A 23,015-nucleotide genomic window follows, 5' to 3' on the forward strand; every position below is an offset into this window, starting at 1 on the left:
TATCATGGACTGTGGTCATAAATTCTGGGATTCTAAGTGTGAAAACAAAACTAGCAGAAATTTACTTTTTCCTCTTCACAATTTTGCACATAGAAGTTTTTTGTTTGTTTGTTTGTTTGTTTGTTTGTGTTAATCCTAAATCTTAGCAACTATTAAAGAAATTCCAACATGTCACTTACAGGGACCACTTATAGCTTCTCATCAACATAGCAAAATTTGCAGCATCACTACTCTTGCACTCTGGGGCACTAAGTAAAATGAGGGTTATTTCAACTTAGCATGGTCATTCAGTGACAAATGATCTGAAACTTACTAAGTAACTGGCCATCAGGTAGCTTGTGCAGTGTGAATATGCCAAACAAAGGGGCTATTCATGTTCAAGTTGTGATGAGCGAAGTGAATCAAGATGGCATGAGATTTCATAATGCTACTCAGGATGGAGTATAATTTTAAACTTATGAATTATTTCTGGAATTTTTCATCTGACCATAGTTGCCCATAAATATCTAAAACTGAGGAGACTAAAACCATGGATAAGTGGGGAATACACTGTTTAAAGTACTTTATTTATTTTATAACTTTCATTTTCAAGCATTACTATTTTAATTAAGTGACTTGGGTGGAATAAATGTCAAGATTTCAACTATTAATTTTTTTTCAACTCACACTATCTGGAGAGTTGAATCAGAAAGGTCTTGTTCATAGTCTAGAAGGTCAGATGCTATACAATTAAAAAAAAAAACATTTAATCTCATATTATACACCCATCATTGTCAGTTTAGAATGAGAAACATGATGAGTAGTATATTAAAGGTTCAAATCAAATTTTAACATTTGTCTCTGGGAAAACACATTCCATTTTAGAAAAGGCATGCAGCCCTGGCATCTTGCTTCCTGTTAATGGCACCAACTCTGCCTTCTCCACCTTCCTGGTCACAGGCCTCCCAGGGCTAGAGTCTGTGCACATCTGGATCTCCATACCGTTTTGTGCCATGTTCCTTATTACCTTGATGGGCAATGTGAGCATCATGACAATTATTTGGCAGGAGGAGACCCTCCACGTGCCGATGTATACCTTCCTGGCCATGTTAGCTTTCTCTGATCTGGGCCTGTCCTTCTTCACCTTTCCCACCATGCTGAGGATCTTCTGGATGGATGCTCGAGAGCTGACCTTTTCTGCTTGCTTCACCCAGATGTTCTTTATTCACACCTTCCAGGATTTTGAGTCAGCCACTATTCTGGCAATGGCCTTTGACCGATATGTGGCCATTTCTCACCCATTGCATTATTCCTCCACTCTTACCAATAGCGTCATTGCCAAGATAGGTTTGGCTATTGTTGTGCGAACCTTGAGTGTACAAGTGCCTCTCCCCCTGCTCTTGAGGAGGCTGTGCTTCTGTCACTCCAACATACTTTCTCACTCCTACTGCCTGCATCCTGACATCATAAAGCTGTCCTGCTCTGATACTAGGATCAATAGCATCTTTGGACTGTTTGTGGTACTCTCTACTATGGGACTTGATTTTCTCCTCATTCTCCTTTCTTATGTGTTGATTCTGAACACTGTGTTGCGCATTGCATCTCACAGTGGCCGCCTCAAGGCTCTCAACACCTGCATCTCCCACCTGTGTGCTGTGATCCTCTTCTTCACACCCATGATCTGCCTGTCTATGCTGCACCGCTTTGGCCCAAGCCTTCCATCCCACATCTATGTGACCATGGCCAACATGCACTTCCTCATTCCCCCTGTGATGAACCCCATTGTGTATGTGGTGAAAACCAAGCAGATGCAGGATAAAATTCTGAAATTCTTCACTAAAAAAACCTCATAAAAACCCAAAGTCACATTTATAACATAAAACTTGGTAAATGAATATAGTACTAAATGACTGGCAATCCAACTTTTTTTTTGATACTTTTTAAAAATTTATTTCTATGTAGATATGGAGACAAAGATATTAAAGATCCCAGTAATTATATTTTTACAAACTGAACAAGGTATGCTTTTCTCTTTCATCCTTTTCATACTGTTTAAATTCATCATTTAAATCTCCTTTTTGCAATTGCTTTTTATCTCAGTTTTTTTTTTTTTTTTAATCTCACGACATGTCTGTATCTTATGCTTTCTGGAAGAGAAGGTCTTCATTAGATTAAGTTGATTCATCTTTTAAATTCAACATTTGTATAGATTATATCTACATGAAGCTGGTCTTTATTTCCTTTCCACAATTCTTGCAGTGAAATTATTTGTGACTTCTTATAGACCAGCATAGATTTTAATAGCTATAGTGAGTAGCATATAAGAGATTTCCTAGTCTGGTTAGATGAAAAAAAAAAGTTGGGATAATTAATTCTTGAAAGTTTTCTTATGAAAATCCAATTAATAAAACGGTGTAGTTGTTGGTAAGGGAGACACTGGAACTCAGAGGACAAAAGACTAATTTCTAAAGTTCTCATAAAGCCTGATGATAATTTTCCCACCTGTATCTTTTTTTGTTGTTGTTGTTAAGGCTTAGATATTAGGTGTCCCCCAAAAGTTCATGTGTGAGACAAGGCAAGAAGGTTTAGAGATGAAATGATCTGTGTTATAAGAGGTTTAACCTACTCAGTGTAGTAATCCTCTGATGGGGATTAATATGGTAGGAACTATAGGCAGGTAGAGTGTGGCTGGAGGAGGTGGGTTCCCAGAAGTGTGCCTTTGGGATATACACTTTTTCATTGTTGAAAGAGCTCTCTCCTTCTCTGCTTCCTCATGGGATGTTCTGAGCCACTCTTCTTCACCACACTCTTTCACCATGATGTTCTGCCTGGCCTCAGGCCCTGAGGAATGGAGTTGGCCTCTAAAGACTGAGACTGACCTTCCTCTTCTGATTGTTCTTGTTAGGTCTTTTGGTCATAGCAGCAAAAAAGCTGACTAAAACAGAAATTAGTACTGAGAAGTGGGGTCATTGCTGTGACTAATCTAACCATGTGGTTTATAAACTTTTGGAGCTTTTTGGAATATGTGAGAGGACTTTTGGAAGTTTAGAGGTGCAAGCTGGAAAAGCTTTAGAATGTTGTAAATGGAGCTTAACGAGCAATTCTGGTGGGAGTTCAGATCAGAATGCCAATTTTACTATGGATAAAAAAGAGTGGGCTTATGAGCTTTCAGAGGAGAAAGACTCTATTGAAAATTGGACTGGAGGTCATTCTTATTACCTTCTGAATAAGAAGTTTTCCTCATTGAGCCCATGTCCTGAGACTTTCTATGAGGCTGAATTTGAAGGCAATTGACTTATTAACCTGCTGGAAGAAATTTCTAGGCAGCACACACTTAGGTGGTGGCATGAATATTGCTGGAAGCTTTTAGCCAAATTTATTGTGATATTCAGGAGCACAAAGCAGAGTAGAGAGATCTGAAAAATTTGCACTTGAAATGTGGGAGGAAAATGGGGGCTTAGTGAAAGGAAAGTAAGGAACTGAGAGACAGGCGAGCAAGAAATGAAACACGGAGACCAGGCAGAGATACACAAGAGAGTTTACTTGTCTGAGCTGACAAATAAAGGCCATTTCTCCATAGACAAAGAGGCTTTGGGTTCACGACTTTTATGGGGGTGGCTCAGGGATTACAGCTGGGGGGTCCCAATGTGGGTGATTAAGGCTGGGGTTGGAATGAGGGAGTGGTGAGCCTTTCTCAGAAAGGCCCTTGGGTGGGGAAGGGCCTTTTCCTTAAAATGGCAGCTGTCACTTAAGATGGGCACCCAGATGCTAAGCAAGGACCTTACACTTAGGAAGTTGAAGTTGTTAAAGATACTACCTCAACTCAAGCAATACTAAAGACTTTGCCCAGAGAAAATAAGAAATATGGCTTGAGGTATTGGCAAGACCATACCCATCTCAGGCTCAAGAGAGTAAAAGTAAAAAATTATTTTGAGAAGGGATCTGTGGGGCACCCTGCTTTCACAGAGCAGCCTAGGAAGTTGTTTCACCCTGCTCAGTCTCCCACACACTCAGAGGTTGCTGCAGCCAGGGTTCCTAAAGACTTGACTACTGCTCAAGATGGAACAGCCCTTGGTGTCAACCATGTGGTGCTGGTTTTGCAGGAATGCAGGATGCTGGAGTTAGGAAATCAGGGAGGCTTCCACCAAGATTTCAAAAGGGGCCAGGCAAAGTGCAGCAGGGTTAGAGTCTCTTCAGGAAGCCCCTGAAAGAGCTGGACATGTGAGGAGGAAGCCAAAGTGGCAGATGAGAACCTTGAGATTATGAAATGTCAGTACCGTGGAGCATCTGCTGAGGAAAGCTGCAGAAAGAAATTATAAACAAGCTATGTGTGCTGCCTCCAGTAAAGCCACAGGGGCAGAGCTACCCTTTGAAGAGAATATCATGATGCCATGTGCCCTAGATGCTAAATGTGGAGCTACAGGGCTTGTTTGCCCAGCTGGATTTTAGACTTACTTTGGTCCCATCTCTTCTTTTTATGTCCAAATGTATTGCTTTTGGAATGGAAATTTTCACCCTGTACCTTTATATATTGCATTATGTAACTTACTTTTGATTTTTACAGGGACTTATGCTGAAAGAGTCACTTGGGATTTGCCTTGAGTCTCAGAGAATACTTTTGACTAGAACTTTTGATAATGCTAAAACTGCTAAAACTATGAGGGCTTTTGGAAATGGACTAAATTTATTTTGCATTGTGAGTTAAGCATGTATTTTGGGACCCAGGGAAAAAGGTTATGGTTTAGATATTAAGTGTCACCCAAAAGCTCATGTGTAAAATACTGCAAGAATCTTTAGAGATGAAATCATTGGGTTGCAGGAGGCTTAACCCTAATCAGTGCAGTAATCTCCTGATAGAGGTTAATTTGGTGGCAACTACAGGGAGGTAGTCTGTGGCTGGAGAAGGTGGGTCCCTGGAGGCAAGTCTTTAGGGTATATATTTTATCCTTGTTCAGCAGAATTATCTGTCTGCTTCCTTGTGCGATGTTCTGAGTCACTTTCCTCCACCACGTTCTTCTCCTATCATGTTCTGCCTCACCTCAGGCCCAGAGCTATGCAGTCGATCATCTCTGGACTGAGACTTCTTAAGCCATGAACCCCAAATAAACTTTTCCTCCTTTGATTGTTCTTGTTAAGTCTTTTTTTTTCACAGTAGCAAAAAATCTGACAAAAACACTTTTCCATAAAGAAGAATCATAGCTGCAACCTTGACCTAGTCTTAGAGAAAACTCTTAGAATTTGCAATTATCCAATAAAAAATTATTTCGCACCCAAAAGAATTGACAATGATTACTGAATTACTTAAACCATAACTAATCTCTCTTACATGTAAGGTAGACATCATTCTGAAAATATTCTATGTCCTCTTCCAAATTAAATGGCTGTGATGGCACTGTGAAAGGACATGTGTTTTAGGCTTAAATTCAGTATAATAATATGTTGCTACATTTAAAACATCTCTAATAATCATGAAGTTACCAATATGCTTAAAATATGTATGCAATTATGTACCATTTTCAATCTATGCATATTATAACCGTTTTGATAATCCTATGTGCTACACTTTATATAACTTTCCTCATTATATGTCTATTTATCATATAAATATATGTTTCTATTTACTGTTTATCAATGGACTCCTCTATTGATTAACCAACTTTTCTTTAGAACTTTTTCCTCCAGAAAAAAAATACTCAATGTATTTTTGCTGTAATAAAAGTAAAGGAAGCTTACATTTCAATATAAGTCACAGAAAAAAAGGAAATCCCAAGTGACTCTCTTGACAGAGTGTAAATTTTCCCAAGTAATCATCTATATTATGATCACCACCATTTTATTTAATATCATTACCATCAACAGGATGACAGGGTCTATTTATACCCAATAGCATAATGCCCAAATGCTTTATTTTTACATTTAGGTGTCACACAGAATATACAAAACATCAGCCAAAAGTATAACAAATAATTTTATTTTCCAAGATTATTTTATGAGATTAGTTTCATAAAGGGGGAATATTCTGTGAAACAAAGCACTTACTGGTCCTCCAAATGTTCAAAAGGCTCTACTTACCATTTGACTCTTCTGAATCATATGAAATATTAGATTTGGATGAACTATATAAAAACTATTTCTAACTTAAACTTTGAATAAATATACCTGAAACAATAAAATTTTTCAGTAAATTAAAAATTCAAAATGAAGAACTAGTCTCATTGTTTCTTCCAAGGTTTTGTATGTTCTACATATTTTGGTTAAAAAATTTTTGAGTCTTAAAATCCATCTTGCAAAGGGTAAGACAAGTGATTTTTGTATCATGTGCATATTTGAAGTGATGTTCATGTACTAAATATTTACTCTACCCTTGATTTTTAAGGACTTGGAGGTCAAATAAATTTATTGTGAATTAAAAAATGTTTGTGTCCTCAAAGTAGTTTGTTTTCCTGATATTGTTATTTAAATAAAGGCAAGAGGAAACTGACATTGAATGATGATCTCCCTTCTCAACATCTGAGGAAAAATCTCCTTACTAATAAAGATTTTACCATCTTGGGAAGTCTATTATGTGACATCTATAAAAACTTCTTCTGAATTTGTTGTTCATCTGCTCCTTATTTTAGTATACTTAAAGTATGTTGCATATGAGTATTCAATAGCATATTTTTTATTATCTGGGATCATAATTATTCTTAAGCCACACTAAAACTAGTCATATTACACACAAGTTGAATTACTAATATATATTCAGTGAGGGCATGGCATATTCCTGAAAACCTGTCATTTTTCTCAATGTTCTTTGACCCAACTCTGAGCACTAATTTTCCAGAATACTAAAGTAGTTATGGAATGATGATGTAATTGTCTATACCCAAAACAATATCTTAGGATAAACCAGGTTAGTAGCATGTGTAAAGTACCCATAAAGTTTATTGTGTGCATCCATTGCCTAGAATGGGGTCTTTACATGCAGGTCACTTAACATATATGTGCTTATGTAACCAGCTCCCTTTAAGAATTCTGGGCTCTGAAGCAGCTTCCATAGACAGAGATATCTATCATCTGTCTCTGAGATTCACAGCTCAAATGACATTTGCAGGAAAGACTAAATGGTAGAACACCTGCACCTGGCTAAACTTTTCCTGTGTATACTTCTTATCTTGCTGATACAACACAACTTCCTTTGCAATATTAAATACTAGCCATTAATACACTTTTACAATGAATTGGGGAATCTGTTTAGAGAATCATCAAATCAATGTGTGTTATAGTGAACTTGAGATGGCCTATGTGCCCCATTCTCTACACACTCTCTACCTCAATTTTCCAGCAGTTCTTCTCTAGCTCCATACCTACTGCAAGCAAAACTGGCTTCTCCTATCATACTCTCCTCAACTTTAAAACAAAATCCACTCTCATTCCATATGTTCCTAACAAGTCCTTTTAATCTCCACAAACACATTCCTCAGAAAATGTAAGAGCTTACAAGAAGAAGGTTGCATGAAAAGAAGGGAGAATACCAGTGAAAAGTAAGCTGTATGCTAAGAAAAATTAACAAGAAATGATTTTAGATCAGAGACCATTTATTAATATTTTATTCATAGAAATAGTGTGATGGGCTGTGCATGGTGTGCATGCCTGTAATTCCAGCTGATCAGGAGGCTGAAGCAGGAGGATCACAAGTTGAAAGCCAGCCTCAGAGATGGGAAGGCACTAAGCAAATCAGTGAAACCCTGTCTCTAAATAAAATACAAAATTGGGCTAAGGATGTGGCTCAGTGTTCAAGGTCCCTGAGTTCAATCCCCAGTACCAAAAATAAAAAAGAGAGAAGAAAAGAAAAAAATAATAGTGTGGTGGATATTCCATTCTGACCCACATGTTTTCATAATTAAAAACAACAAAACTCTGCTGGATTAGGAAGAGAGGAGCACTTTGTTTAGAGGATATGAAGAACTTGTATGTGTGAAGTTCTAAACATGGTGCGAGATATTTCTTGGGCCAACAGAACTAAGGTTGATGGAATGACTTCTTTCTCTAAAGAGCTGAGATAGTCTTAGACTGGGAACAGAAAAGGAAGCTTGAAGCGCAACTGGTTGTGTGTTCCAAGGTTATGTAATGTATTATTCTTGAAAGCTAGTAAAGACCCACAATGGTGGCAATAGCCAGCTCTGTCTGGCTCATGCACATTTGATGCTCTGAAAGCCTGTACTACAGGGATTGGCCGGGGGCTCCAGGGAGGGCCAGACCAGGAATTTATAAGCGTGTTACTCAGCATTACATTCAAGGCAGGGAGCCTCATGAGGCCCCAGCTGCACCACCATTAACAGAGCTTATTTCCTTCCCTCGGAGTCTGGTAAGTGACAGAAACACTTTAGGACAGGTTAGCTCAGATTGTGTTACAGGTGTACCAAAAATGAAAATCAAAGGAAATCCTAGGTTAGCCTAAATATGATTCCAAACTCTATCTGAGGATCTTTGAGGCAGAAAGGGCACTTGTTGGAAGCATACAGAATTTATACTCTCCTTATAATATAAATTCTACTTTGGGGAAACAATCTCTGATACTGCTTCTCTGGCCCAGCCATCACTTGCTACTGCTCTAGGAGTTTAAGACCAAATGTAAGTCAAAATAGATTCATGTGTAATTTACATTGGAAATTGACAAATATAGGAAAGAAAAGAAAAGGAGAAATTTAAAAAAAAAAAGAAAAAAAGGAAGAAAAGATGGAGGTAGAAATTTTAAAAAATAGACACTTTTTTTTAATCCTCATAGAAGCTTGTAACAGAGGCAACACCAAATACCCAACAATGAGACTTCCAAGACAGGGAATTAGAAGGAGAGCTTATATCAGAAGAAATAGTTTCTGGGACTGATAGCATTTATCTTAGGCTGTAAGATTCATTCTGAAAATCAGAATAACTCTGCCTTTACTCTCTGAAGAGTTTATGCAACTTTATGTAGTTTAAAATAAATTCCAACTGCCTAGGATGCAGGCAATATAGCACTATGTCTCACAATTTTTTAAAACAAAAATTCATAGAAGTTGCACAGTATTAAAATTGTTAAAAAAAAGACATTAACTCAGAGTTCATGATGATGAGATGGTTAAAAATGAAAAGAATAATTATTATCCAGTTTGACCTCAAAATCTGGACTTTGTCTAAAGGTTTCATGCCTTTCATTCTTTGTTAATTCTGCATTTTAATATTTATGTGTGAGGAAAACTGAACATTTTATAAAGCATCTTTCATCTCCATGTGTAAATCAATGTCAAAGTTATATTGCTGCTCCTTACCAAAGATTAAAAGACAACCATTAAGCATACAAGAATCATTTTAAGACAACAAGATTAAAAGAAGTATCCAGGTGGCTTATCTTTTCAGAAAAGAAAGCAGGCTGGGATGATTTAACATAGTTAATAACTAGGCACTCATTCCCAAGTGAGGGCTCAGAACACTTCTCCATCATGCTCAAAAGGCACTGCAGATAGGTGGATGTTCTTAATTACTCAAATATCACAATTGAATGTGTGCTTTCTGAGATGCTTTTTCCCTTAGGAATGCTACAACGTCAGTTTAGCAGAAGTGGAACAAGTGAACTTGAAAAGTACAACATTTTGTTCATGAGTTTTTTCTCTACCCAAGCTCAAATAAAAAAGAAAACATTTTCACTGCTCCCTTTGTGACTGAAATTATCTTGCCAAAAATTCATGTGGGAAGAATAATTACTCCCTGTCCTTCCACATGGAAATGGAAAATACTGGAAGAAATGCTCAGGTAAATGCAGGCTTGCAGCCTCTGCTTAACCGTGTATGTGAAGTTCTTAAACATTCAGCATCCCGGCTAGAATACCTGTCTCTCATTTTTTTTAAAACTAACACAGGTGAAATCCTGTTGTTCTGATAACTTTGCTCTATCAAAAAATGCCTTTACATGCACCCGTGCTCCTCTAGAGTCTGGATGTGATAGGCACTAAATTATGCTGAAGAAATTAACTACTACCATTCATAAAATACAGCGTCTGCTCTTTTTTTTTTTTTTTTTTCCTGCTTTCCCATCTCAGGTTACTCTCTGCATCTCTAGTGCCCCTGCTTCTTCCCACTCACTAGCATCTTTTGGGAAGCCTTTTCCATTGGGCAGATGAAATCTTGCATTTGTCATATGATTAGGTGTTTGCATAGCTCAAGACCTATCCCTGGACTGACTCATATTGTGGGGTGAACCCATACCCTGCATCTAAGCTTATGAGTGTGGGAGTAGTGGGTGCTCTTTCTTGTATTCTTAAAAGGTAAAGCCAAAATAGAGATTTCTCATTTGATATTTGATTTCTCTATTTGATAGCTTGCCACATATCTTAAGCCTGCCCTTTGGACTTTGTCCTCTAATAAATTGCATATATATATATATATATATATATATATATTTTTAATTGGCACTAGAGATTAAATCCGGCAGTGCTTTGCCACAGAGTAACATGTCCAGCCCTTTCTAGTTTTTATTTTGAGACAGGGTCACACCAAGTTGCTCAAGCTAGCCTCAAACTTGCAACTGTCTGTTTCAGCCTCCTCATTCACTGAGATCCCAGCTGTCCCACCAGACTGGACTTTTCTACTCTTGCCATGCTTCAGGAAACTGTTTACTATGTAAGTCAAATCCATTTTTAAAAATTCTCCCATAACTGCTAAATAGCAAATGCTTCATTTTTTTTTTCATGAGTACAATAGCAAGTTTTTTACATTTTTGAAAATTTCAGTTTACTGGCAAACATTTTTAAGGTAGAAAGAAGTGTTTTCCAAGCTTCTAAAAATACATTGTAATTAACAGTCTACTGGTATACCTGATAGAGGCAGAGGAATAAATAACAAAACTTATTGATGGCCCATCTCTTCTTCTGTGACCAATACTCAGAGCTTTTCTCACAGCATCAAAGATGACTCCTAATATCCAACCTCCCTGACTCCCTCTAAAGGTTTATTCACAAAAACTGAGTTCTCTTCTATTACTTCTCCTTTCTCAAACATGATAGGCTTGCCTCTGTTTTTTATATTCTTTATGATTTATTATGATTCTTCTTTATCTGTGATTTGTCCTATAATAAATGCCAAAACTTGTTTACAGTTCAGTGTAGACACTTGTTTCAATTTTGACAACTTTTCTCATCTTCCAGAATTCCTACTCTGGTTCCTTAGACCAATAGCTAACATATGGAATAAGGATTATAGATGTTCTTCATAACTTTATTGGGGCAACATTAGAATTGATCAGTGGCAAACAATTAGGAGATAATGAAGAGTTTCTCATAGATGTCACATAATGGACATCCCAAGGTGATGGAATCTTTATTAATAAGGAGATTTTTCCTCAGATGTTGAGAAGGGAGATCACCATTCAATGTGGAATTTTTATACATGACCAAGGTTTTCTTTGAGCTATATGTAATCTAATTTTCACACTTTATTCCTTTCTTTAATACATGTCCTTGTCAGAACTCAGGATCATTTTGAAAAAGATAAGTGTGGACAGCAGGATGTAGATTCCCAGTTAAGACCATTTATCTGTCTGTCACTCAAGCTAATTTATGTATTTGTTCTATGTTGAGTGCTGGAATTTGGATTTTCAAAAATAAGATTTACATACTGTCTTCCATTGTTACTTACATTATGACATTTGGGAGCTCAGTAAATGTGTGATGACATTGAAAATATATTTTGTTTATCACTACAAAAGTATTTGTAACCTATTCTTTACCTTTTACCCTTCATTCATCTATTGCAACTATCCCAGTACTTTAAGAGTGTACCATACAGGGGCTGGGGTGGTGGCTCAGCAGTAGGGCGCTTGCCTAGCACATGCTAGGTGCTGGGTTCAATCCTCAACACCACATAAAAATAAATAAAGTAAAAGGTATTAGGTAGAACTACAACTAAAAATAATACTTGAAAAAATAGTGTACCATACAGAAAGATTGAGAAAAAATTTGAATCAAGTGTGTATATATACATATGTGTGTGTGTGTGCGTGTGTGTGTGTAACCCAAACCATTCCTCATATCTTCCTGCCATACTTGGTACTTGTGATAACCTCAGTGCCTTTCAGAATAAAATATGTATCCAATAATAACAAGGACTCAGAGACTATATTAATCACTTACAATTTATACTCTAATTCCCAAGCACCCATGAAACACAAGTCCCATATCTTGGTTTGTTTAGAAACCTACCTATATTCTGGTACTGAAAATACTATAGCTCACGAATGTGGGATCTATGTTTTTCAACATGGAATTGTACTTAACTTTCAAACTTTTAAATATCTTCAAGATGAGGAAGGAGTTTTATTATTATTCATTATTTATATATCATTACTTATTATTAATGACCCAAATATGGTATTGAAAAATAGGGCAAACCATTAAGAAGAGAATCAGCTCTGTTTGACAGTCAAACCTTTAAAGAAATGAAGTTCAGTACTGTGAGAAGACAAAGGGCAATATTAACCTGCGGGCAAGAACGAAGGGCATTTTGTGCGGTACACTAGGTAAATACTATGGGGAAAAAAAAAACAAACTTTTTTTTTTCTTTCTTTTACAATTTTCCTGGCTGATTCCTTCCCAGAATTATGGCGATTACTAAAAATAGCAATGTCAGCAGCTTTTTCTTTATATTGATGGATCTCCCCGGACTGGAAAAGGCTCACTGCTGGACAGCTATTCCTGTCTGCTCCATCTATGTTCTTTCAGTGCTGGGTAACATCACCATAATGCACATTGTCAAGTCTGTGCCCCGCCTCCACACACCCATGTACCTCTTCCTCTCCATGCTGTCAATGGCTGACCTAGGCCTCTCAGCTTCAACACTGCCCTCGATGGTAGCTGTCTTTCTCTTGGGCCGAAGGAGAATAGGAGCTACACCCTGTTTTATGCAACTCTTTTGCATCCACACTTTCTCAGTCATCGAGTCAGCTATTCTGCTGGCCATGGCTTTTGATCGCTGCGTGGCTATCCGAGAACCTTTACGCTATGCCACCATTCTCACAACCAAGCGCATCTGGGCCATTGGGCTGGCTGTTGTGACCCGCAGTGTGACCCTCCATCTGCCCCTGCCTTTGCTCCTGGACAGACTGACGTTCCAGCCTGTGAGTGCTTTGTCTCACTCTTACTGTGTTCATCCAGATGTCCTAAGGTTGTCCTGTTCCAGCACCCTTGTCAACAGTGGCTTTGGGCTCTTTGTCATGCTCTCCACTCTGGGGATGGATGCTGTGCTCATTCTTCTGTCCTATGTGCTGATCTTGAAGACAGTATTGGGCATTGCCTCCAATGCTGAGCGGTTCAAAGCTTTTAACACATGCATTTCCCACATCTGTGCTGTACTTCTATTTTATACCCCATTGGTTAGCCTGTCCATGATCCATCGCTTTGGAAAAAAGAAACTACCAGTTCAGGTGTACATGCTTCTGTCTTATCTTCACTTTCTTATGCCTCCAGTGCTCAACCCAATTGTCTACAGTGTCAAAACCAAAGAGATCCGGGTCTACATTCTAAAGATGCTCCACCCCAGAAAGCTCTGACTCACAGAGATAAAATACTTTTGGTGATTCCTCAATTCTAAACAAAGGCTAGATATAAACTTCTCAAGGAGGCAGAAATTGTGTTACTTCCATTTGATTCATCAGTCGATTCATTATCTAAAAACACTAACTTAAGTCCAGTGGGGTATTACTATTTCCCCAGCCATAAGAACCAAAACCGTTCAATGAGAAAACCATATTTCTCATTCTACAAAAGTCAATTTCATCCTTAAAATTCTCAGTTGTCATAGGAGAAACTGGTAGACTATTAAGTGAATACACTGACATCTGAAAGTGGGCAGATTACTAGAGTAGGATTTATTAACATCTCAGGTCTGTTCCAGAAAAACCTCTAAAATCTTCTTTATAAGAAGACCTCATTTGGTTGTACTTTAATAAAATTTGGCACATATCTGTAATCAAAATGTTTTTTCCTTCTTATTTGCATAACTATAGATGTAGGTTATACTGGAATATTAAACGGAACAAAATCACAAATGTATTTAAAGGAAAAAACTTTCATTATTGCAAGTCTTACAATAATGTACATCCTTAAGCTCTGAAACATGAAAGATAGACAGAAATCCCCGCATTCTCAAATCTTTGCTCCTTATTTCCTAACAGATACATAGAAAATTCTGTGTTTTCACAAACTACTAAAAGATGCTATAACTCTTGAATGACAGACTCCACTGTACCACTCAATGGTACACTTAATTTGGGGGGAAGGAATAAAGACTAAGTCAAGTAGAAATCCCAGAAGACCATTTTTATAAGCTAGATTCTGAAAAGTCAGAGTTAGAGAAAATGATTTCCTCACTCTTTCATAGTCTCTTTCTTCTTGGACTGAACTTTCAGCTATATTCTCTAAAATGGAATTAGTCTGTATAAGAACATAACTACTAACATGTCAAGTAAGTGTTTCACTTAAGAATTAATACTTTGAATCAGATTATATTATAATGTTATTTGGAATGGTATGATGGAAACAAGAAAATAAATATATTGCCAAAATTTGATTTCCCTCTTAAAACATTCATTCATTAGAAATATGTTTATTCAACAATACTGGGCCAATTTCTATTCAAAGTATAAAGAAAGCAGAATAGAATGTTGCTTCCTCAGTGTGAAAGGTTTAAATTATTAGGGGATAAAAGTTTTGTAAACATATAATTATCTAGTTATCAAAGGTGATTTTGTGACAGAGAGTTTATTTTATGGTGAGATAACAGCGGGTGGATCAATTCGATCAGGGGGATTTTAAGAGACACTTCATTGAAGTTAAGTTTTGATGAAAGACCAGCAAAATGAAATACTTATGCATGAAATATACAGACCTCCTTGATCAGATCTTATCTCTCAACTTATTCTTACATACATTTGTACTCCAGAAATACAAAAATAGTTGAAGTGCTCCATGATATAATCAGTTTCTTACCTCTGACTTTAAGTTTGACTGTAAGTCGGCCTGCAGTATTCACATTCTTCCTCCTTTAACAGTCTTCTATATTCATGCCTGAACAAACCCTATTCACACACACTCATGTGCCCCCCTACACACACACACATACACACACGAACAATATAATATCAATGCATTGAAGACGCCATTTATCTTCCTATCACACTTTCTTCTGTTGGGTCAGGGAATCCTCCTTCATGATCTCATACCTGATGCATGTCTACTTTGTTGGCATTTCATTTTAACAACTTTATTGAGATACTGACATAGAGTAAATTACCAATATTTATAGTATACAATTTAATAAATTAGACATATCTATAATCCCATGAACTCATCATCATAATCAAGATAATGAGCATATCCACCACCCTCATGATTTCTGTTGTACTTTTGTGCTTTCCAGATACCCTCAGCCAGTCTCAAACAGGGAAAGTTTGGCTGATACAGATTAGTTTGTGTCTAGAACTTTAAATAAATGTATTTATGAAGTATATGCTTTTCTATTTTTTTGGTCTTTCTTCTTTCACTCAACAGGATTCCATTGAGGTCCATCCACATTATTTATATTTATTTTTGAGTAATACTGTATTTCTCCTTCCATTTCATCTTATGGGCACACCATGATTTACATGTAAATAAATTACTAAATGAGAAAATTGCCAACATGATTTAATTCATGAAATACTTTGTGGTCCTTAGAACAGATACAGATTCATAGCTGGTATTATTTTGATTCAGTCTGAAAAACTTCATTTAACATTTTTTTACTATGATTTTGCTCATTTCAACATCTTTATTTGTTTTCTTCAATTATGAAGAAAAAATTTATTAGATTAGAATTATAAATTGGCCAGGCATGGTCATGCTTATAAATCCCAGTGGCTCAGGAAGCTGAAGTATGAGGGTGGCAAGTTCAAAGCCAGCCTCTGGAACTTAGTGGGACCTTAAGCAACGTAGGGAAACTTCTAAAAAAAATAAAAGGGCTGGGGATGGGGATGTGCTGACTGGTTAAGTGACTTTGGGTTCAATCTCCAGTACAAAAAAAAAAAAAAAAAATTATAGGTTACAAGGTGCTTTATTTTCCTCTCAGACCTGTTTAAAAAATACTATTTCTTGTTCATAATTTCTTTCCATGGCAGAGAAATACCTGTATCCTATTTTTTACGATTTATTTTCCCATCAGCTCAACCCCTGTATCTTCAAAATTGTTAATTTTGAAACAAATTTGCCAACTTTAAAGTACAGTTTTTTCATCTTTAACCACTGAGTCACCACCTCAGCCCTTTTTAGTTTTTAGTTTGAGACAGGGTCTTGCTAAGTTTCTTAGAACCACACTAAATTGCTGAAGTTTGCCTTGAGTTTTTGATCCTCCTGACTCAGACTTCCAAGCTGTGGGGATTACAGGCTTGTTCACTGTGCCTGGCCCATTTGAGTTTTAAAGAATTGTCAAGCAGAAAGCCTAGACCACTATGAAAGTAATTTCTTTTTATTATGATGAAGGTAATTTCTTTTTATTCTTTATCAGAAGGAATTAAACCTATGCTTTATTTTCAAAATCTTATATACTACATATATATTGCCTGGTGCTAGAGTTGTTATTTGTTAGAAAATGTTCAACATCCCTTGCTTTTTTATTATTGAAGTGGAGAGTTTTGTAGTCCTATTTTATTGTGTTCATAGTCTGGGATTTTGCATAACTAAAACTGAGTTTTCTGTTTTGTTTTATACTTACATTGTGAAACAGAGCAACTTACACACTTTTTTTTTTTAATACAATGAGAACTTGAGTAGGCTGCCTGTGTGTTCAATGCTGTGGTTAATTTTGTGATTTTTTTTTACACCTCCCTCTTATTGTGTGTTAACTTTCACAATAGGCAAACTCAAGGCCAACATTCTTTTGAATGAAAAACAACTGAAAGCATTCCTTTTAAAAATAGGAACAAGTCAGGGATGTCCACTTTCACCACTCTTATTAAGAATAATCCTTGAAACTCTAGCCAAGCAATTAGGCAAGATAAGGAAATTAAAGGGATACCAATAGGAAGACAAGAGCTCAAATTATCTGTTTGCTGATGACATGATCCTATATTTAGAAGACCCTCCCCCAAAAAATCTCCACCAGAAAATTTCTATAACTCACAAATGAATTCAGCAAAGTACGAGGATACAAAATCAGCATTCATAAACCAATTGTGTTCTTAAACTCTGATGATGAATCTGCTGAAAAAGAAATTAGTAAAACTATCCCATAAAATACTTTGGAATCCATCTAACAAAAAGACGTGAAAGACCTCTATAATTTTGTGATTTTTTATTTAATTAGGGAAACATGTCCTCAAAGTTGAAAATTACTTCATTTTATTACTATTAAATCTTTAACATATACTTATAAGGAATAATAGTGACTTGTTATATAATTATATTACACATTTGAAATATTATATAATAATATTAAAACGATAGGTAATTATTTTACTATTTTAATAGTGACCTAAGTCATTTTTAAATTAATGTTATTTTATTTATTTTTAATTGTTGAAAGCATAAAAAATTTGTATGCATTATTGTGTACCGTGTTTTGTTTCTATACATAGATACACTGCATAATGTTTAAATCTTAATACATTTACTTCCTCAAACATTTGTCACTTCTTTTTTTGGGTGGTGGTACCTAGGATTGAACTCAGGGGTACTCAACCATTGGGCCACATCCCCAGCCCTATATTGTACTTTCATTAGAGACAGTGTCTTACTGACTTGCTTAGTGCCTCACTTTTGCTGAGGCTATCTTTGAACTTTCGATCCTCCTGCTTCAGCCTCCTGAGCCTCTGAGATTATAGATGTGCACACTGTGCCCTACCATTTTTCATTTCTTTAAGTTGAAAGCTTTCAAAACACTTTCCTCAGGTTTTTGAAACACATAATGACATTATTGTCATCTATTGCTATCATACTGTGCGACAGCATGCCAGAACTTCTTTTTCCTAAGTATGATTTTTCTACTCATTAATCAATGTTTTCCCAACCTTCCCTCCCTGTTATTCTCCCTGGCCACTGGTAACCGCCATTGTACTCTCATCTTGTATGAGACCAATCTTTTCAGATTCCACATGAGGTCATGTGTTACCATGTTCCTGTGCCTGGTTTATTTCCCTTAATATAATGATCTCTAGTTCCATCTGTCTTGTTGCAAATGACCCGATTTCATTCTTTTTGGTAGAGGAATAGGATTCTATTGAGAATATGTCCTCAAAATAATATGATGCATTAATTTCCTTTCTTTCACCATTCCGGTTTCACAGATGAGGAAACAGAATGATTCAGAGGCTAAACAATGTTACCAAATACTTAAGAGATATTTCATGACAGAGTTGAGATTCAAACCCATACAGTTCAACCTCAGGAACACATAATCTCCCAATAGTAGTACTACTATATTTTATAGACATGATAAAAAGAGACTTAAAGGGCTTGTGTAACTTACATAACTATAAGTGGCAAGGATTATTTTCTTCAGTCTTTATGATATTACAGTTTTTATTATCAAACAGGCCAATTGTTTCCTTAACACAATATGAAGGAAATCATTAATTTAAAAAAGACTTTTGCAGACTCAAATGATTTCCAGTCATGATGGAGAATTACCTCTTGCAAAACTCATTTAGCAATGACATCATTAAAGTCAATTACTGCTGCAAAGCCCATGACACCTGGTTTGTTCAGCTGGGAATGATGTTTGGGCATTGGTTGATTTGCTGTAAAATTACTCTTCATAGACAACTCTCTCTCACTGGATTCTTGAGCAGGAGGAGACATGTTCTCAACTCTTATCTCCTTGTGGGTGAGTCAATAATATGGGAATTAGAGAAGAAAAGGTCAAAGTCATCTGCCAAGGTTCTTATTCGTGATCATTTAAGAAGCAATGTTAAACTATTTTAAGTTAAGATCATGAAAAAAGGCATGGAAGTTGTAGAGGAAGAAAAGGGGCTCTTCATCCTCAGGTACCAACTGGGACTGTTGGATGAGTTTCCTGAAGAATTTCCCCCAAGTGCTGTTATAACAAGCAAAGTCAATAAAATGTGCAATTAGGAGATAGACTAGAAACACATCAGCAAAAGTCTTAAGTCAACCCTGACCCATGTGTACCTGAACCTTTAGGAATACTAATTCTGTGTCCCTCAAGGGAGATAAACTTAAATGAGAAAAAGGTTGAGGAATAAGAATGACAGGGAGAGTTGCTGGTTTGTGAGAGTTCTACTTCTTTTTCATATCAAAAAAAAAATGTAAGGTAAAAGAAAGATGATCTGAATAAATAAACCCAGCTGGTCAAGATTAACTGTAGCTCATTTTAAGTCTTTGAAAAATAATCTTTGAATAGCTCCTTGCATTGTGAATGGTAAGTAACCTTAGGAAAAATTAAAAGACAAATAAATATTAGCAATTACTATTTACTTTCTAAATACTTTTAGAACACTAGGAGTTTTTCCTTCCATCGTTTTATTTTGTCCATTAAAAACAACCTGTGAGATTTATATGCCATGTAAATAGTACAATTCACTAGTTAGCCTTTTTCAGATGTAAACTTAAATCAGTAAGGTACTTAAATAAGTGTGTATATAGTGTGAGAAAAGAATCCTTTTTGAACATGAAATTTGTATCTTATATCCTCTTATTTCTATCATGCCATAGTATTGGCTATTAATTATGTGGTTCTGAATTCTGTTGTGGTAGTAGAAGAAAATGGTCATTAGTATGGAAGAAGCAACACAGATTCCTGCTTTAAGTACTCTGTGAAGCCACAGACCGATAGCTGATTCAAAATCTGCCAAAAGGAGTAGATATTAAAAGCCCATAGTGGCTGCTTAACATTTTCGGAGACATGGCTATTGCTAAAGTCCAAGGCTTTGTTTTGTTCTTTTCCCCCATGTTTTTTTTTTTTTTTTTTTTGTGAAGCCAGGACAAGAAACAGATGTCCTGCATTTTCTAATATATTCTGGTTTTTAATCACTAAATCCTTTCACTCAACAAGTCTCCTCTAAGCAATCATCTGAGTTCAACTATGCTTACATAATATGTTCCATATGTGTGAGAATATCAGTCTCTTTCATGATTTTTTAAAAGTGAAATAATGCCAGAAAATCTGACTCTGCCTATACTAAAAAAAATTGTTGTGACATTCATCACAGACCTACACATGAAGAAAAGGACCTTTCAGTTTATTAAAGTGTGTGTGTGTGTGTGTGTGTGTGTGTGTGTGTGTAACTGATTTCCTCTGATTTTAAAGAAACAGTATAGGGTGAATTTAAGATGGAGAATTAGAGGTTAGAGAGTATTCACTAAATTTGAATGTCTAGGTCTTCCCCCATGTCCTCTAACATATTATTTTTTTTTCACTTTATTACACATTTGCTCCATATCTCAGTAATTGACTAGAAATTCAGAAATCTATATGTAGGAGCAGTAAAGCCACATGCCTCACTTCTAACAGCAGCAGAATTCAGCACCCATTCAGATTACCTTATTAACAATTTGGTACTTTTCATGATAAATCATCAGGAAAATCATGGTATTCTTTTTTATTAGGATCATATTCCTTGACTCCTGTCAAAGAATCTGTGTTGGCATCTGAGCATCCTTGCTGGAACCACCTCAGAGTTTTGCACTGAGAATGGAAGCTTTTCTCTCAGGGAGACTTTATTCACCTTAATTCATAACTTTTTCTTCTCCCTTCCGTGTTTTAATGGAACTGACCAGCATTGTGGTCAGCCGTTTACAGAGCAATAACATACAGCAATAGTTCTCAACTTTGCTGTACATCAAATTCACATTGAGGGATTGTTAAAACTAAATTCTAGGCTTTAACCCAAGAAATCATGATTCGAAAGGGTTTGAGTAAGACCTAATAATTTGTAATTGTTACAAGTTCCCATGTGTCTGCAGGAAGCCACCTGTGAATTACTTGAGGGTCTTCTCTTGGTATGGCAGCCAGGGAGATTTAAGTCTAACCTTGAGAAATATCTTTGGCTCTCCCATGCAATAGCTTGACCAAAGCACATGACCTTTATCTCCACTCTACTACAAAGATCCCTCATAGTAGCTCCAGAGATGGTCGTAATCTCTTGGGAACTGGACAACCCACCTTTAACCTTTTTTGGTGAAGAACATTCTAAGGAAGGCCTTTGATGTTCCCTGATATAAATAAAGCAGGCATGGCACGAGCTCTATTTTTTCTATTTTAGTCTAGAAACTTGATCTGTCTGGTCAGTTTGCCCCTCTTGCCCCTGTTTTTTAAAAATACTTTCTGTGTTCTGTGGTTTTTTTAGGCGTTCTATTTTTCTTAGCTTTCATTTATCAGCCAGCCCATTCCACCAAGGGGAACACCATTTCCACCACCCTTGTGGGACGTAGGCTGGATATGTTCACACTATCAGAGTCAATAGACATGTTAAGCACAGAAAGCAGTGGCCCCCACCTTGGCATGTAAACCAGTTTTCTCAAATGATTGACTGGACTCTGGTCATCTATATTCTCTTATCCCAATATACCTTCTTCAGAGACCTATTTATTATTTAAACTTTCAATCTTATATAATACCCCTGTCTATTTCCACTTTGTTCTCTTTTATTTAAATATTTGAAATAATATTTATTCTGATGTTTCTTTTATATTGGAACCTTATTATTATTATTATTATGTCATACCTTTAATCCTTGCATTTAAAAGAGCACCTTGGAGAGTTTAATTACCGAATGAAACAAGCATCTAATTTGGATAGTTTGACAGATTATCAAAAATAAATAAATTAATTAAAAACTTAAAAAAATGAGTAATCATCATATATGAAATTTTAAAAAATGAAAAGAATTCCTGGGGGTGGGAGGCAGGCCAATTGTTTGACCTAAGAAAAAGTTTTGTGCCTAGCTAGAGTCTTTTCTTCAACAGCTGGTGTTTGTCTTCAACATCAGTTGTTATAGGACTCATTATTCAGAATGCAAAACAGGAAGTCGGCCAGAATAATTTTCAGTCCTAGGTTCTTCCCTTTTAGTTGAAGTGACAAACTTATAGACTTGAATTTTAAATGATTAAACTTCTTAGTCCGGAAAACCACTCTATCAGCGACTGAGGGTTAAGATACTTTAAAATGGTACACGTGAAAAAGCTTAATAAAGTTCTTTAATTGAAATAGTGGTGTAAAGACTTGTGCTGGGTACAGTGACAAAGTGATAGAATAAAGTGATACTTGTATGTTTTTATCTGCAGAAGAAAAAGTGACACAATTCATTGTGGGCTTATTCAAAGATTGCATATCTTATGACCATGGAGAGGAAGGGTGATAGGACTAAGAGAAAATCGAGAAAATCAAACCACTACCACCAAAAAAAATAAATAAATAAATAACACTGACCTCTAAGTATATGATTATCTGATCCTCAAATTTAAGTTGTTCTTTCTCATTGTTGTTCTGTGATGTTTTGCATTTGTGAAAAAAAAAAATCCAGAAAAATCTATTCTTTGATTAGGATTAGGAGGAAGGGGGTAAAATGTTCAAAATGAGTTGTCTTTTACTGTGTTCTCCAAATATAAAACTCATAATGAGTTAATTATAGGAAGGTGGGCTGAAGTTCAAGGGAGAGAAGGTAGGGAAGACACAAGTTTTATACATGGATTATTGTATATCTCTGGAAATTAGTTTAAATTGGTTTAAGCCCTGGCTTCTGGGTAAGTAAATGCAATTTTCTGCTTTTTAAATATTCTTGTTGATATAATGTTAAATAGTTATAGATTAGCATTAATATATATATATATATATTTCTTTTTTTTTTTCATACTCTGAGAGTTAAGAGTCATCCTATTTAACTGGTCCACATGAACATAGTCACTCAGAGAATGAATCATATTTGGATAAAAGTCTAAACCTTTTGCCATTCCTTGGCATTTTAAATTGCAAATGTGATTAAGTTGTATTTGTGTGCTCATATAGGTAGGCTGACATGGTAAAGGGACTTGC

At 36.1% G+C, this 23,015-nt stretch overlaps 2 protein-coding genes across 2 annotated transcripts; both read left to right on the forward strand.

The window, feature by feature from the left end:
* Window positions 1-992: 992 nt before the first annotated feature.
* On the forward strand, window positions 993-1,832 carry LOC113191253 (olfactory receptor 51L1-like). Its single transcript, XM_026400927.2, has one exon. The coding sequence runs from the start codon at window positions 993-995 to the stop codon at window positions 1,830-1,832; it is 840 nt and encodes a 279-aa protein (XP_026256712.2).
* Window positions 1,833-12,594: 10,762 nt separating this feature from the next.
* On the forward strand, window positions 12,595-13,542 carry LOC113191254 (olfactory receptor 51G2-like). Its single transcript, XM_026400928.2, has one exon. The coding sequence runs from the start codon at window positions 12,595-12,597 to the stop codon at window positions 13,540-13,542; it is 948 nt and encodes a 315-aa protein (XP_026256713.2).
* The last annotated feature ends 9,473 nt before the right edge of the window (window positions 13,543-23,015 follow it).

The sequence above is a fragment of the Urocitellus parryii genome, chromosome 4 (assembly GCF_045843805.1).
Source record: "Urocitellus parryii isolate mUroPar1 chromosome 4, mUroPar1.hap1, whole genome shotgun sequence".
NCBI classification, from domain to species: domain Eukaryota; kingdom Metazoa; phylum Chordata; class Mammalia; order Rodentia; family Sciuridae; genus Urocitellus; species Urocitellus parryii.

Bases quoted from the DNA above. Each gene is read 5' to 3' on its own strand.
- LOC113191253 (XM_026400927.2), top strand. From the start codon at position 993: ATGTTCCTTATTACCTTGATGGGCAATGTGAGCATCATGACAATTATT.
- LOC113191254 (XM_026400928.2), top strand. From the start codon at position 12,595: ATGGCGATTACTAAAAATAGCAATGTCAGCAGCTTTTTCTTTATATTG.